The 14,954-nt window shown below is 45.8% G+C and overlaps 1 protein-coding gene across 10 annotated transcripts in view; it reads right to left on the bottom strand.

Moving 5' to 3' along the window:
• SZT2 (SZT2 subunit of KICSTOR complex) overlaps positions 1-14,954 on the bottom strand; it is a 48,475-nt gene that overhangs the window by 31,968 nt on the left and 1,553 nt on the right. For 9 of the 10 annotated variants that reach the window (XR_009049088.1, XM_057707938.1, XM_057707960.1 and 6 more), the window contains exons 2-7: positions 7,962-8,087; positions 7,479-7,652; positions 7,029-7,199; positions 3,544-3,675; positions 2,653-2,794; positions 2,138-2,244 (exon numbers count right to left, since the gene is read on the bottom strand). Coding sequence is in view for 9 of the 10 variants with exons in the window: in XM_057707938.1 (XP_057563921.1) it covers positions 2,138-2,244; positions 2,653-2,794; positions 3,544-3,675; positions 7,029-7,199; positions 7,479-7,652; positions 7,962-8,087 (852 nt within the window). In the remaining variant the exon portion in view is untranslated. Of the gene's footprint in view, positions 1-2,137; positions 2,245-2,652; positions 2,795-3,543; positions 3,676-7,028; positions 7,200-7,478; positions 7,653-7,824; positions 7,927-7,961; positions 8,088-14,954 lie in introns of those variants that run through there. The other variant, XM_057707987.1, reaches the window with a different exon arrangement.

Raw genomic sequence — 14,954 nt, 5'->3', positions numbered from 1 at the left:
CCCAGCCTGGACCCCGCGGCCAAGCAACTTCTTATGCGTCATTCTCAACTCCCTGGCCCTCTTCACCTTTTTTCTGCTCCCACCTGGAAACCCCAATTAGGTTCACAAGTTCTATACCCAGATCGCAAAGGAGAACCCAATGGATCCCAAATGGAAAAAAAAAAAAACCCAAACAACTGCATAGTTGTGTAGGTTGATACCACATCAACATATCCGACACCCAACCCAGCTAGTCCTTCAGGGCCATCCTCAATGCCACTCCTCCTTCCCAGCTCCGCCTCCCTCCCTCACAGTACACATCTTTACCGCCTACTTCTTCCGAGAGAAATCAGAGGCCTCCGTGGCAGAATTTATCTACATCTTCACTTCTATCCAGTCTCAAAGAAGAAGTGAAACTCTCCTGCTCCTAAAGCACCCTCCATCTGTTTAGGGACTTTACTCCAGCCGGCTTCATTTCCTTTCCCTTATTTGCAAACTCTGCTTCACTACAGCTCCTTGGAAACACGCTGAAGCCTCTAGCTTAAAGAACAAAACAAAACAGAACACTCCTCTCCTTCCACCCTGTACTCCCCTCTCTCTCGCTCCCCACTTGATCTGAATAACCAAACTCCAAGTGTCAACACTTGTCTCTACTTCCTTCTCTTCTATCCACTCTTCAAGCCACTGCAATCATTTCCCTCACCACCTCTTCACTGAAATGGCCTGGAAAAAATCCCCATAACCTCCTAATCGCCAAACCCAAAGGGCACTTTTCATCCCTCAGTTTACATGATCTCTCTGCTGCAACTCACGCCAAGTACTCCTTTTCCCCCCCAAACTCTGAAACTTTTGACACCAGAGCCTCCTGGTTCTTGTCTGATGATTTCCCTTCATTCTTTGCTGGGCCCTCTTCCTATGAAAGATCTTCAAACACTGGTGGCCCCCAGGTTCTTTGGGGACCCTCCTCTCTTCTCAAACACCGTGTGTAGGCTGCCAAACCCTAACACTCTCTCTCTCAACTAGTGCTGTCTCCTGAGTATCTGATCTGCATATCCAACGGCTAAGTGCTATGAACGGCAGTCATTTATTATGTAATTATAAGCTAAGCCTTTAAAGGCATCACCTCACCCAGTGAGGTAGGTACTATTATAATCTCCATTTACAAATGAATTCAACCAAGAAGTGAAGTGATGTGATGTGCCCCATGTCACACAGCCAGTCAGTGGAACCAGAATTCCGGCCAGGCAGGCCTAGCTTCAAAGGTGACGTCTTACTGCTACCCTGTTGACCCACAGGCACCTCAAACACAACATACACACACCTGGATCCATCATCCTGTCCTCACTCCACCCCAACTGCTGCTGTTTGCTTTACTGGTTACCAGTCATCAGTGAAGTCAGAAACTTGGAGACATCCTTAGCCCCTTTCTCACTCACCCCTCACATCGTGCCGATCTTATGTCATGTTGACTCTGCCTCTTCATTTCCTCAATCCTACCCCCTTCTCTCTTACCCTGAATTCCCCTAGTTTAAGCCCTGATCCTCTCTCACCTCACCACTGCAATTAATAGCCTCCCTGCCTCCACTCCTGCCCTTCCCCCAGCAACAAGAGTGACCTTTATAAAACAAAGTAATTTTCCTTCCATATATCTGCATCACCTGAAGAATTATGCTGGAACTCCTAACACAGCAGGAGCAGCTTTCCATGCTCTGACCTATGCCTACCCTCCAGCCTTGTTTCCCACAGCTCTCTGCCTCCTATCCTACAGTCTGTCAATCCAAACTGGCTGCAAGTCCCTGAATATACCTACTCCCTCCTCTGTTTACGCTAGTTTGAGCTGGGTTTTCTGATCCTTGCAACCAAAACAGTAATAACTAATCTAATAAGAGAGGTGGGACTGGAACTGATTGCCAGACTGAAAATTCTGCCTTCTTCTTACTATAACATGCCATCTCCCACATCCTAAGGAAAAAGAGGACAAAGATGACAGTCCTCTCCCATCACTGTACCTACCCTGTTCTAGACATGATGTCCATCCCCTCCCCAAAATATGTCATTGGCTTTACCTGGGAAATCACGGACTTCAAGAAAGTAACCAGTCACATCCCACCTTGTGAGGTACGACACTTCCCTCGCCTCCCTCCCAGAAAGTCCTCACCTGCACAAAGGAGCAAGCCACAGTGCCACTGCGAAGCTGGTTCAGCAGCGTCTCACAGACAGCAACATCAGGGACACTGGTCACCCCATCTGTGATCACAATGATACCTGGAGCAGGAAGCATCAGACTCAGACCTGGGGGCGCTGGCCAGATGGAAGTCTTGGGGTGGGGGGGCGCATCTGATGGACCGGGCCTCAGTGTCCACCAACCAATGTGTTTTACAATCCTCCAACACCTTTCCTTCTCCCCTTCCCTCCTGTTCCTTCCTCTTGGGGTCTGGATCCCAACCTCCTCCGAAGTGATGACCTTGGAGCTCTACTTCTTCCCACTAGGGTCCCTGAGCTGGGGGTACTTGAGATATACACTAATAAACACTTACCTTTTACAAACAAGGAAACGGACACTCTTCCCTGGGACCCGCTGATCCCCCGGAACCTCTACCTTTGCTGATAACGCCCCCCACCCTTCCTGTATTCCCCTCTTTCCCCAATCTCGCCGACATTCCTTCCACTGACCTGCACTAGAGTTTGAGGGCAGCAACTGCAGTGCCAAGATGCCCTGACGGATCATACTGACCAGTCCAAGATCAGCTGTGACCATGGAGACTCCCACTTTCCGGCCTGGAGGCTCCCCTGAGTCTGGGGACTGGTCCTCTGCCTGGCCCAAGTTGCAGAAAAGATAGCATGGGACAGATGGCACTGCTGCCCCATTCACAGCAGACCCAGAATTTACAGCCCATCATTGCCCAGGCCAGACGGGCCTAATCCTGTGAAGACCCCAATTCCCCTACTGTTCGGGCAAGTCCTGACTATGCTCCCTCCCCTAATGTGTGCTTGGATGCTGACCCTCAGGTGGGCAGGGAGTCCAGCACCAGATAAAGCACTACATTGTACTGGAGCAGGGCTTCCCCACCTTTCGCCAACAAGGCCCCCTTTCCATATTTTTTTCATCGCCATTATGAACTATCTTATACATCCATCAAATTAAGTCTTCAGACGTACAGAACTGCCATCTGCCTGGCTAGTTCTAGGATATCTAAAGGAATGAGAGAGTGCACGGTAGTGAGCCCAAGCAGCTTTATCTGATTGTACAAAATGCTAGAGATCAAAGTCACCCGTGACCACCTTGTCAGATTCACAGGGAGAGCAGGTCCAGCACTGGAAAAGCACCAGCACACGGCCTTCCCGTTTCCTCGCAGCGGGAGAGTATCTGAGCCCTCTTCAACAGGGAACCTGTTGTGCGCACTCACTACACGTCTTTCCTCGGCCCCCTCTGGGCTTGCCTTTTAGCCGTTTTCTTCTGCTGTCTTTCCCTCTATATTATTTGGCTTATCCTTCCTCTCTCCTCTCTGTCCCCTAACAGCTCCTCTTTCTCAGTGGCCTCCACCCACTTCCTCTCCCACATACCTGGCTCTGGGGGTCATACTGCTGCTGCAGCATGGTGGCCACCTTATCCTCAAAGAGACAGAGCTGCTCATACACCTGCTGCAGGAACACCTCCCGCTGGGAAGGGTCCAAAAGGCAGCCCTGGACCAGCACCTGAGAAGCACACGGGAAAGAGCAAGACATGAAGGTCAGGGGCACACTGGGCAGTACCTCTCTGGTCTCCCTACTTATTCTCCACTGGGCTTCCCTAAGCCCCCTGCATGGGGGCACCATAAGATCTTTCCGTTTCCTCCATCCTGGCCTCCAGGACATTGTCTACAAGCTGTCCTACCTGGCCAGCCAAAGCCTTTTCCTCCTGACTCCTACTTTTTAAATTCTAATTGATTTCTAAGCACTGCACACAGAAGCTGTTCTGGACCTTTTCTCTTTTTTAAGCTCAAAATCTTATTCCCCCAGTGAGTGTTCCTTCCTTCCTTTTACCCTCAGCAGATAACTCTCAACCCCTCTTCACAGAGAAAGGAAACCAGTCAACAGGAACTCCCCACTCACCCTAACCCTGAGGGTGTACTACACTCCAACCCACCAAAAATGTCCTCGGTATTTGCTAGATGTTTCTATCTGCCTGTGTTCCTGTTCTTCCTTTCAGGCTCAGAAGAAAAGATTCCTCCTCTTTCTCCCTAAAGCTAATTGTTCCATCTAATCTTGGATCTTTTATCTAACAGCTTCATTCTCTTCCATGGGGTTTCCTTCCTTCTACTTTCAACATAAATAAGTGCCCCCATCCTAAAAATTTTATACAGGCCTGGTGGCCCCTGTGGTGGCCCTCGGGATCTCTCCTCTCTCCCTGCCCCCATCAGATTCCTACCACCTGTCCACTTCTCCCCAACCCCTGCCCTCCTGTGCAACAACTACTTCTTCACTCTCTATTCAGAACTGGGCCAGCGGGTGGGGACAGCCTGAAGCGGGCAGAGTGGGACTTTGGACCACTAAAGGCCACACTATGAGAAGAACAGAATTAGAGGAATAGTGGGAACTGGGGCCGTGAGAGGGTGAGAAAGGTGCTCAGAGCTGTACTGTTTAGAATTAAGGGTGAAAACTGGGTCAACGTAAGGGTCCAACAATAAAGGTTTGGCTAAATATATAATAAAATATGATAAAATACTAAGACAAGCAGTCATTAAAAATTGTTTTCAAAGAACAGTGACACAGAAAAATGCCTACATCATACATTAAAAAAGCAGGATGTAAAATTGTGTGTTTGGAATGAGCCTGATGTTTCTCTTCTCTCTGGGTGGAGGGGTGGTGGTGAGGGAAATAAACACACACTCAAAGATAAGAAAGACATTCCATAACATGTCAATTGTAGTTATTTCTGGGTGGTGTATTATGAGTAAGTTTTGTGGGTTTTTTATATTTTATGTATTTTTCAAATCTCCTTCAATGGGCATGTATTATAAACGTAACAAATTTTTGTTTGTTTTGAAAAACAGCAGGATGCATCTTCAGTGAGCTACAGAGACAGTGAGGAAGCTGTCTGACTTCTTAGATGACTTAGTGACAAGTGGCCCTAGGGGCTTACCTGACTAAGTTCTCAGTCCTCGTCCTCTCCACAGCTGCTGTCCTTGTTCAGGACTTACCTTCTCTCCCATGCTGCAATAACCTTCTGCCTGTTCTCCTGAGTCCAGAATTTGCCCCCCATCCATCTTTCTCACTGGCCACAAACAAGTGTGATCTTCCTAATGTACGCATATAATCCTGTCACTGACATTCCAAACCTCTTATGCTTCTCTGTTACCCGTGGCTAATAGTTTTAACAGCTAACATTTGCATGTTTTCTATCTGGCAGGCACGGTTTTAAATGCTCGATATGTACTAATTCAATCACCGTGCGATACTAGTACTGTTGACGTAACCATTTTGGAGAAAAGACCCAGATGCACAGAGAGGTTAAGTAACTTGCATAAGAGCACACAGCCAGTAAGTGGTACAGCCAGGAAGCACATAAGGCACTGTTATTCCAGATCCAGTGCTATTCACCACCACAATAAACTCCCCTACAGAATAAAATACAAGTTCTTAGCCATGACATTCAAGGCCTTTCATAATCCTGCCCCCACTTATCTCTTCGGTCTCCTCTTTACCGCCCTTCCAACCTGCCCCACATCATTCAAACTTCATCATGTCCAACTGAGTAACAAGTAGTTCCCCAGAACCCCTGGGATTGAGAGCACACTTTCATAGCTCTGTGTCTTTGCTTTTGCTGACACCTCTGCCTGGAAAGCCCGTTTCCTCTTCTTTGAAGAGTTGACATCAATTCATCCTTCAAGACTCAGTTCAAATGCCTGTTTGTTCAAAAGTCTCTCCTGTTGCTGCCCCAGGCTTGGCTGGATGCTCCCACAGCACCTGAGTCATAACTTACTGGTGCCCTTATCACATCCAACTGAAATGACCTCCTTCAATATCTGTCTCCCCCACTAAACTCTCAACCCCTCCCATCAGGATAGGGACAGGGTCTGATTCATCTGGGTCTCCAGGACCTAGTCCAGGCCTGGCATAGATCAGGCTTCAGTAACTGTTTGTCAAAGTGAACCAAGTGTTGAGTGATTACCTAATATCCAAGCTTTTCCCACCCTCACTGTGAACACCTGCAAAGTCTGGAGATGTAGCCCACAACCAACAGTCCTAATACCTGCACTAGGAGAACACTTTAAACCAGGGCAAACGGCTGGGATCCAGGCATGCACCAATTTCCTCATGTATTTCAGCCCCTCAGATGCTGTTTCTTGCATCCCCTTCTCTCAAAGCCAGTTTGATAGCTAAGGTGACAATGCAGCCATCAGGGACAGTTTCAGGGTAAGCCCCTATCAATGAGTTAAGGGTGGGTAAAAGTAGATGAGGGGAAACTGGGCCAATGCTTATCTAAGCCCAAAACAGATATTCCAGTAACAGACTTGGCCGTTCTCCAAAAGGAGCGCCTTCTGACAAGCCTGCTTGGCTGCTGGATAAGCCCTGCAATTATCTGTATGGGCAGCATTACACCCAACAGGTCACAGGGCTCCAGCAGAAAAATGACCCTCCTCTGTTCTTGGAAGAAATTATGTTTCTGGGTCTTTGTTATATTTCAAAATCACAAAACTGTCCCAAAAGACTATCTCCTGGTGGTAGTGCAAGGAGTTAGGACATTAGCAAACCTTCTGATGGAACTAAAGGGGGCGGGAGAGAGAAAACAGACATTCAGTGGCTAGAACCAGAGGCTCAGAGGAGGAATGAGAGAGGCATTTGTCTGTCCAGTCAATGCCAACTCACCTAATGCTTATAGGAAGGCCCTTTAAGACCAGAGCAATGGATTCTTCTTAAGAGGAGACAGACTCACAGAGATGACTAGGAACAGGTTCAAAGAGAGCTGGGGACTTTTGGCATGGAGGGTAGAGACAGGACAAGGACTTGGTCAGTGGACTATCTGAAATTAGGTCTGAGGATACAAACTTGGAGAAAGGATGCAATACCTGGTGGGACTGCAGGCCAATGATTGAGGAGTAAGCCTGGATAGTGACGTAGATCTCAGGCTGGAAGTCGATGCAAGATCCAGGCACTCGGAAGGGCCGGAGCAGCCCGCCTAGGCAGCGGGAGAGGGCATGGAAAACTTCATCAAACAAGATCTCCCCTGTGGAATCATCCTGAGGGCAATGCAGAGAAAGGTCTCTCAAACGCAACCAAAGGCAGCCCTGAGCAGAGGGCAGAAACAAGCAGCTTCCATGGGTCAGTGGGACTCTTAAGGTTGATTGCACCTCCAAATACAGTGCCACAGATGGAATGGGATCTGTCTCCAAACACCCACCACTCCTTCACATGCCTGTCTCCTTTCCACAACAGTATCATTGTGGGATCATCCTTCACTTATCCCAGGCCTAATCCAATCCTTTCTTCCCACTGTCTCCCCTCAACCAACCCCTTACCACAATGCCAGTAGATGGGCTGAGGTCCAGCTCAATGACAAACCGATACTGCCAGGCCAGGAAGGTGACCCGGGTGGATGGTACAAGGAGGAATGGCCTGGGGACCACCGGTTCATCTGGCTGCCACCCAGGAGGCAGGACACTGAGGACTTCCAACTCCTGCTCAGACTGAAGCTGACAATTAGGATGGAGAGAAAAGGAAAGAGTCAGGGAAGTCACCCCTTTCTTTCCAGGACGTGACTTCCATATCCAAAATGACACACCATTGGTTCTACCTCCCGCAACCCAACCAAGCGCTCTTCTGAGCTGGAAAAACAATTAAACAAAATTTTCCCAGGGGAATCACCTTGTAGGCAAAGTCACTTGCCCCTCCTAGAATCAGACCCGTCAGAGTTAGTCCCCTCTCCTGTCTGTTTCCAGCACCCTCCTAAAAAAACAGATCTTCAGGGCCAGCCCCTCACAGTCTATGTCTCTGGGCCTCACCAGCATCTCCTGGGGTGTGGCCTGCACAGTCTGATGCAGGTGATTGAGGAACCAAGCCAGTCGAACATTTCGGGAGATTCGATAATCCTTTTTCATCAACAGGAACACCTGCCCAGCTTCTTCCACCTGGGGACAAAGAGACATTTAATACGCCTATAAAAATTCACTAGTTCCTAGTACATATAGATCATGGTGCAAGTAACTTGTCCAAAGAGCCTCAGAATCCATGAGTGAGAGGCAAGGCAGCAGAGGTGAAATGTTTACCCTCACCTCAGTGCAAGGGCTTCCCAAGGATTCAATTCTCAACTCTCGGCTCCCATTCTCCCTATAAAGACCTCTATGCAGACCATTGTACATTTCAATGCATATGTGAGTTTCTCCTATAAACTCAGTTCTTTGAGGGCAGGGACCGTGTCTTGCTCTATTTTTGTGTCCCTGTGCTTAGCAAATTGCTGAAAACACAGCAGACAATAATGCCTGGCAGTCCCTCCCAATAAGCCTTGACAACAGCAGGCATTAAAGGATCTTCACTGGGTGAATGGCAGGCCTACTAGAGACAATTTCTGAGGGTCATGGACTCCCACCCCCACCCTTCTCAGCTGCCAGCGCTCTAGTTCCTTCCTTCCATTGCCTTACGGGCAGTCAGTTCAACCATGTCCTAACAAGCATCACCTCCCTTGCCTGTGTCCTCACCTGTCACTACACAAGTCCGGCTAAATCTTGACTCAGGATGAATGTGACTTTCTCCCTTATCCACACACATACCAAGCCAGCTTTATTTCGACAGAAAGAAACTTGTCACCTTGCCAGTGGTGCCACTTCTAGTAGCCTTTACCAACCCTTTTACTTCTCCCTGGTCAGTTACCTTTCCTGATTCCCTAGGTTTTCCAATCTCCCTGCCCCCGCGGTCCTGGCAGCTAAAATTGCCTGCTGTTTCACAGAGAAAATAAGGGCCAACTGGTATAAACACCCCCAATGTTTCCTCCAGATTAACCCTTATCTGTAACATTCCTTTACCCCCTTACTCTTGCCTCAGACGAAAAGATTACTCTCCTCCTGTTAGACAAACTGCAAATTTCTCCTCTGGTGTTCCTAGTGAGGGGGGAAATGACAGGCTGTGAGGAAGGGAGCAGAAGTCAGTGACTACCTGTTGAGAAACAAGATGTTGAAAGGAAGTGAAGATTTTTTTTCAACAATGGGGAAAGATGCATGGAGAAGGGATGGAAAAAGTCCTGGGGAAGCAATAATGAAGGGTGCCTGATGTCGGAAAAGAGCGTGGAGAGCAGAAATGCAATGACTAAAGGTGAAGGAAGTCGTCTTCCTCAGAAAGCACGCATAAAGAGGTATAGAAACAGATACGGGGAAATGGCAGGGATGAGAGGAGAAGGAAGAAGAGGGAAGGAACTCATATTTATTGAGCACCTAAAATATATTCAATAGTGCACTGTAGAGGTTAAGTACAGGACTTGCAGATTTAGACAGCCTGGGTGAATCCCAATTCAGCCTCTTATTAGCTGTGAGACTGTGGAAAAGGTACTTAATCTGTTTAAGCCTCAGTGTCCTCATTTGTAAAATGGAGAGAAATCCTAATAGCAATCTAACTGTGTGGTTCTGTGGAGGAAGGGAAACCGTGCATATGCAGTGCTCAGCACAGCGCATGGCACTTAGTGTGAATGTAACAGAAGTTAACTATTACAGGTTATTACCAGGCCCAATACTAGGCTCTTTACCTAAATAACTGCATTCAGTCTTCACACAAAACACTTAACAGAAGAAAGCTGAGATCCAAAAAAGTTAAGCGACTTCGCAGAATTCATAGGTATAGGGTCAGAAGTCAAAGCCAGTCCTGATGCGCTGCAAAGCCCATCTACCGAGCGTGACAAATGGATCAAGCTGGGGGCCTCACAGCAGAAAAGACTTCAAGTGGTTACAAGAAAGAACATGATGGGGGTTTATAAATAGAAAGGATGCTTTGACATAATCAAAAAGAGGAAGACAATTTAAACATCAATATGATGTGATTTAGTATTATTTTGTGTTCTGTCTCTACACCACCTAAAATCACATTTTGGGAAATGCTGCTCTCTATCGTACTGTTGCCCTGCACTGGGCTGAGGTAGGCCCCAGCTAGAATTTTGGATTTTATCCAAGAGTCAGGTCAAGCTATCAAACTCTTTTTTTTCAGCAGGGCAGCCCTATTATATCTGCACGGGCTACCATATGATTTAGAAAGATCCCCTAACAACAAGGAGAGATGACAACGGTCTAGACCAGAGCTACTCAAAGTAGCCATTCTGTGAACTGTTTGAGACCCTTCCTGAAGAGACAAGCAGCTGTGCTAGAATGTAAAACCAGCACTGCTTTTCACTGAGAGAGTCTTGGAAAAAGTCAGCTGAACTGAACTTCAACGCAAGTGAGCTGTTTCACTTTAAGGAATCTTTAGAATAAGATGGAGAAGAACTGGTGATTAATTGAAGTAGGGAGGAAAGTAACAAACAAACAAACAAACAAAGTGTCAAGGATGACTAAGGTAACATGGGAAACCAGTAAGCTGAAGGATGATTTCCATTAGCTAGAGAAATCAGATAGTTACTTCCCATCATTTCTAACCACCATTCCCCTCAAAAGGTCCCATCAAATCAAACACTTACTGCCAAACTCCTAAAAAGACAAAAGGGGTCTATTGGCAGGGAAGGAAACTGCAGCAATTACTTGCCCTCTCTTTCTCTGATCCTTGGTCTCAGGAGGGGATACTCTCATGAACCAGGCAAACTCTCCCTCAGGATTGGCTGAGCTGGTGTGGGTGTGATATTAGTGACTTCCCTTGTCTACAAGTTGACTATGCTGGATCCTTGCCAAGGTTCTTATCTAAAAAAGGATGGACTGGGGTCAGAATTATCAGAATAGGAAGGATATCCCAGTTCAGCAGCCCTTTCTGCTTATCACTCTATCCCCAAAGCCTGGTACACTGCCTGGCAACAGGATGCTCAATACAATTTTACTGAATAAGTGAATGCACTATATGTTCTAAGCAAAGCAAACACGACATTTAAAACGAACCATAGGCAGTACAACTCTCCTTAAGGTGAGGTAATCTTAACACTAGTCTCCATGCTATTTTCCTTTTGTTCTTCTTTGGTGGTGAGTAAAGACTTTTCAAATGCCAGCCTGTTTCAGTTATGCAAGGAAATATCCAGGAAAGGAGTTTTGGCCCATACTGAGCCAGGATTAAAGGAGGGAGCACCATAAGGATAGTTGGGGACACAGTCACTTCCTCTTCTAGGACTAAAATCTTGGCCATTCTGGGTTTAATAAAAGAGCCTTTCCATGAATACCTGCACCGTTTGGTATCTCTGTTGGGCATTCACAAAGCAATCTGGACTTCTCAATAGCACCCACCACGATTCATAATGAAGAATCTGTACTTTTTAATGTTGGTTTCCCATACAAGTGTAGAAGCTCCAGGGAGGTGGGGGCTGTCTATACTGTTCTTTGCTGTATCTCTAGGAACTAGCACAGTGCCAAGACACACTAAGGGTTCAAATATTTGTTGAATGAATGTATGAATGAGGGAAATTACTCTCACAAGCTATATTTATTCTTTTCACTGTTTCAAGCTATGTTCTTAGTATCTTACCAGTGATTCCTAATTTTTCACTTTTATCAACATCTGGCTTTTGTTGTTCAAGAGTTCTCATCCTTCCTCATCTGCTTTATGGAAAAACTAACCTAGTCTATTCTTTGGATTTTTCCTTTGCTTCCATGAAAGTTGTTTTTACCAAGTTTTTTTTTACATTAGTGTCTTCTTTACTGGTATTATCTTCTTTCCTACAATTCTGGAATTGGGGGAAGAGGAGTTCTGGTATAAACTCTAATAATTTGTTTTAGACAGAATTGCAGTACTATGGAAAGAAAATGTGATATGATAGCAGAGACTCTGGGCTTAAATTTTAGTTTCCTCCTCTATAAATACCACCACCTACCCCAATGATGGGTAAAGCACATTGTGAAAGCACATTGTAAAGTTAAAAGTGCCACACAAATGCACACAGCAGTAGTAACAAGGCGCTGCTTCTTCTGAGTTTGGAGGAAGTCCCGCACAGCCAGTCACTTCAGCTTTTTTTTGCTCACCCCCACTTAGTTGGCAGAGTTGGAAATTTCTTCACACTGAGCCAGAATCTGTCTTCTTGATATTACCTTGACCTGCTCTTGAAATCTGTTCTCTTGAAAATATCTAACTCACTTTAGGTTTTACCTCCGGAGGCCACACAGGGAAAATCAGACTTTCTGCCAAAGGAGAATCTATCAAACATCTGATGATGGTTCTGAGTCTTTGATTCTCCATAATAAACATCTCCAGGTTCCTTAAGTGTATCTCAAACAGCATGGTTTCAAGTTCCCTCACTATTCTATATCTTAGATTACGTGCCTATGAATGAACTCTAGCTGGCCTACTTTTCACCTTAAAATGCGGGGGCCAGAATCTACCACAGTACCCAGGTGAGGTCACAGATTCAGAGTCTCCCAGATTCTATTTACTGTGGCAGAAGCTTCACCATGCTGTTGATCCGAGAAACCTCTGTGACTTTCTCGCTTCTGCTGCTGCTGAGACACATCCCCCATTCTGTCCTTATGCAGCTGGCTTTTTTGGGACACACACAATTATTCAACTCGTCCTATTACATTGGATAAATCCAGCCTATTATTCTATTGTGAAGCTTAGACTGCTGTTTTGTCTTCTAGTACATCTCTTTCCAGCTTAATTTCCCTGCTAATTTGATCAGGACGCCATCAAGTCCTCACCCAAGTCCCAAGAGGACAAAGGCAAGGTGAGCATGCATTCATTTATCAGTGAACAAATTTACGGAGAGCCTGGTACATGCTACCACTAGGCTAGGTCCTAAAGATACAATGGAAAGCAAAAACTGGCATTCTCTGTGCTCACAAAATTTACCCTATAATGCAGAAAAAACTAATCAAATAATCACTCTAATTACTATATTAACACAAACTAAGTGTGCCTAAGAATGTGGTTTAACAAAGTAAACTGACTCAGGTGAGGCTCTTAAGAGACAATGACCCTGAAGGCTGATCAGCGTTGGCTAAGTGAGAAGGGAAAAGGGCATACACCAGTTGGAGGATACAGATGAGCACTGTCCTATTAGAAGACTTTCTTCACACTACTTGTTATTAGGCTGCTTAATTCCACTACTGTGCAGTTTCTATTTCTCCACCTTGTCTCCAAGGTTACTTTGAATGATGGACTGATTCTTCAGGCCAAACTGAAGTCTAGTTCATCAGTCAGTTCTTATAGAATCCACTCTCTTGAAACCAGGAACATTTCCTAAGTTGAGCTTTCTCGCAACATTCCCCCTCATACGTGATCCTTCAAAGTCAACAACTACATTTTCACTAACATCTCACAAAGTTTTCCTCACATTCACGGTGTAATTTACCAGAACTAAAGACTCCAGAATTAATTAAAGTAGCTAGAATGGTATTTTTCCAAGTGTGATCTAAGGACCAGTGGCATCAGAACCACCTGAGGTTCTTGTTAAAATGCAGATTCCTGGGCACCACCCGAGATCAACTGAATTAAGAGTTGAGAGGGCTTGGGAATCTACACTTAACAAGCTCCCCTAAGTGATTCCTCCATTTTACTGTTTGAGAATCCCTGAATTAGTTGTGTTCTGCCAGCACCCACATTCATATGGAGCTTTAATCTGAGACTTAATCTTCCTGAGTCTGAAGTGCACTGGAGTAGTCTGGCAAAGAGAAAGCAGGGTTTTGAAGTCAGAGACCTGGATTTAAATCTGGCTCTACTACTTACTATCTAGGTGAGCTTGGACAAGTTAGTTTTTCCAGGCCTCAGTTTCTTCATCTATAACGTGGATAAGAATGTCTACTTCAGAAGGATGTGGTGACAATTAATCAGGAGAGCCAGAACAATGGTAGAGGAAGTCTATTATTCTTTGGAACATTTATTGAGGCCTACATACGATTTATAGCAAAATGAATAAAAAACATCACCAGGCACTGTGCTGCATACCATGTATACCAGGATGAAGGAAATACTATCTTGTTAATTTGTTGTTTGTTCGTTGCCCCTGTCCCTTGGTGGTTAAGGTATAAATTAAATTATTCTTGGAGCCTTTTCCAACCCTTGTGCTGTTTTCTGTTACCAGATTCCCACAAAATAATGTAGTTTCCACCCGCCCCTGAAACACTGTACTTATGCCAAAGTCCTGAACCTCTAGCACGGCTCCAACCTGAATCTTGTTCACCAGCCTTATCTCTCACCCACCTCCACCTGAGTGTAAGCGCTTAGGATCAAATACTGATTCTGCTGCTCATAAGGCCTCAGTAAAGTTACTTACACTCATCTGTGAAACAGGGATAATAGGAGTGCCTATTTTTTTTTTTTAAGATATTTTTGATATGGACCATTTTAAGTCTTTACTGAATCTGTTACAATACTACTTCTGTTTTATGTTTTGGTTTTTTGGCTGCCAGGCACGTGTGGGATCTTAGCTCTCCCACCAGGGATGGAACCCACACCCCCTGCATTGGAAGGGGAAATCTTAACCATTGGGCTGCCAGGGAAGTCCCAACGGTGCCTATTTCACAGGGATTTTCCCAGTGTTAGATGATACTCAGTCAGCACTGGTGTTAGTTATTCTCACTGTCACTGCACCCACACTAGCAGCTGCTTCCTCTTAGTTCTCTGAAGGCTCTCAGCCTCGCCTCACCTCAGGATTTTCACTGTTGCCCTTGCCTGTATGCGCTCTGCCTCTTCTCCTGGCCACCTCCCACACCTTCTTCAGGCTTAAATGTCATTCCTCTGAGAAGGCTTTCTGATGCACCCCCTCCACTAAACAATTAGGTTAAGAATCCCTGTTAAACACTCGCTCACTCCGTACTTTTCCTTTGAGGCACTTATTATAATTCAATGTTTGTTCACTCCATTAAAATAGGGAATGTGTCTTACACTGC

Source organism: Hippopotamus amphibius, chromosome 1 (assembly GCF_030028045.1).
Source record: "Hippopotamus amphibius kiboko isolate mHipAmp2 chromosome 1, mHipAmp2.hap2, whole genome shotgun sequence".
In the NCBI taxonomy this organism is placed as follows: Eukaryota; Metazoa; Chordata; class Mammalia; order Artiodactyla; family Hippopotamidae; genus Hippopotamus; species Hippopotamus amphibius.
Note: the sequence above shows the minus strand (reverse complement) of the source record. Positions and strands in the feature narration are given on the sequence as shown.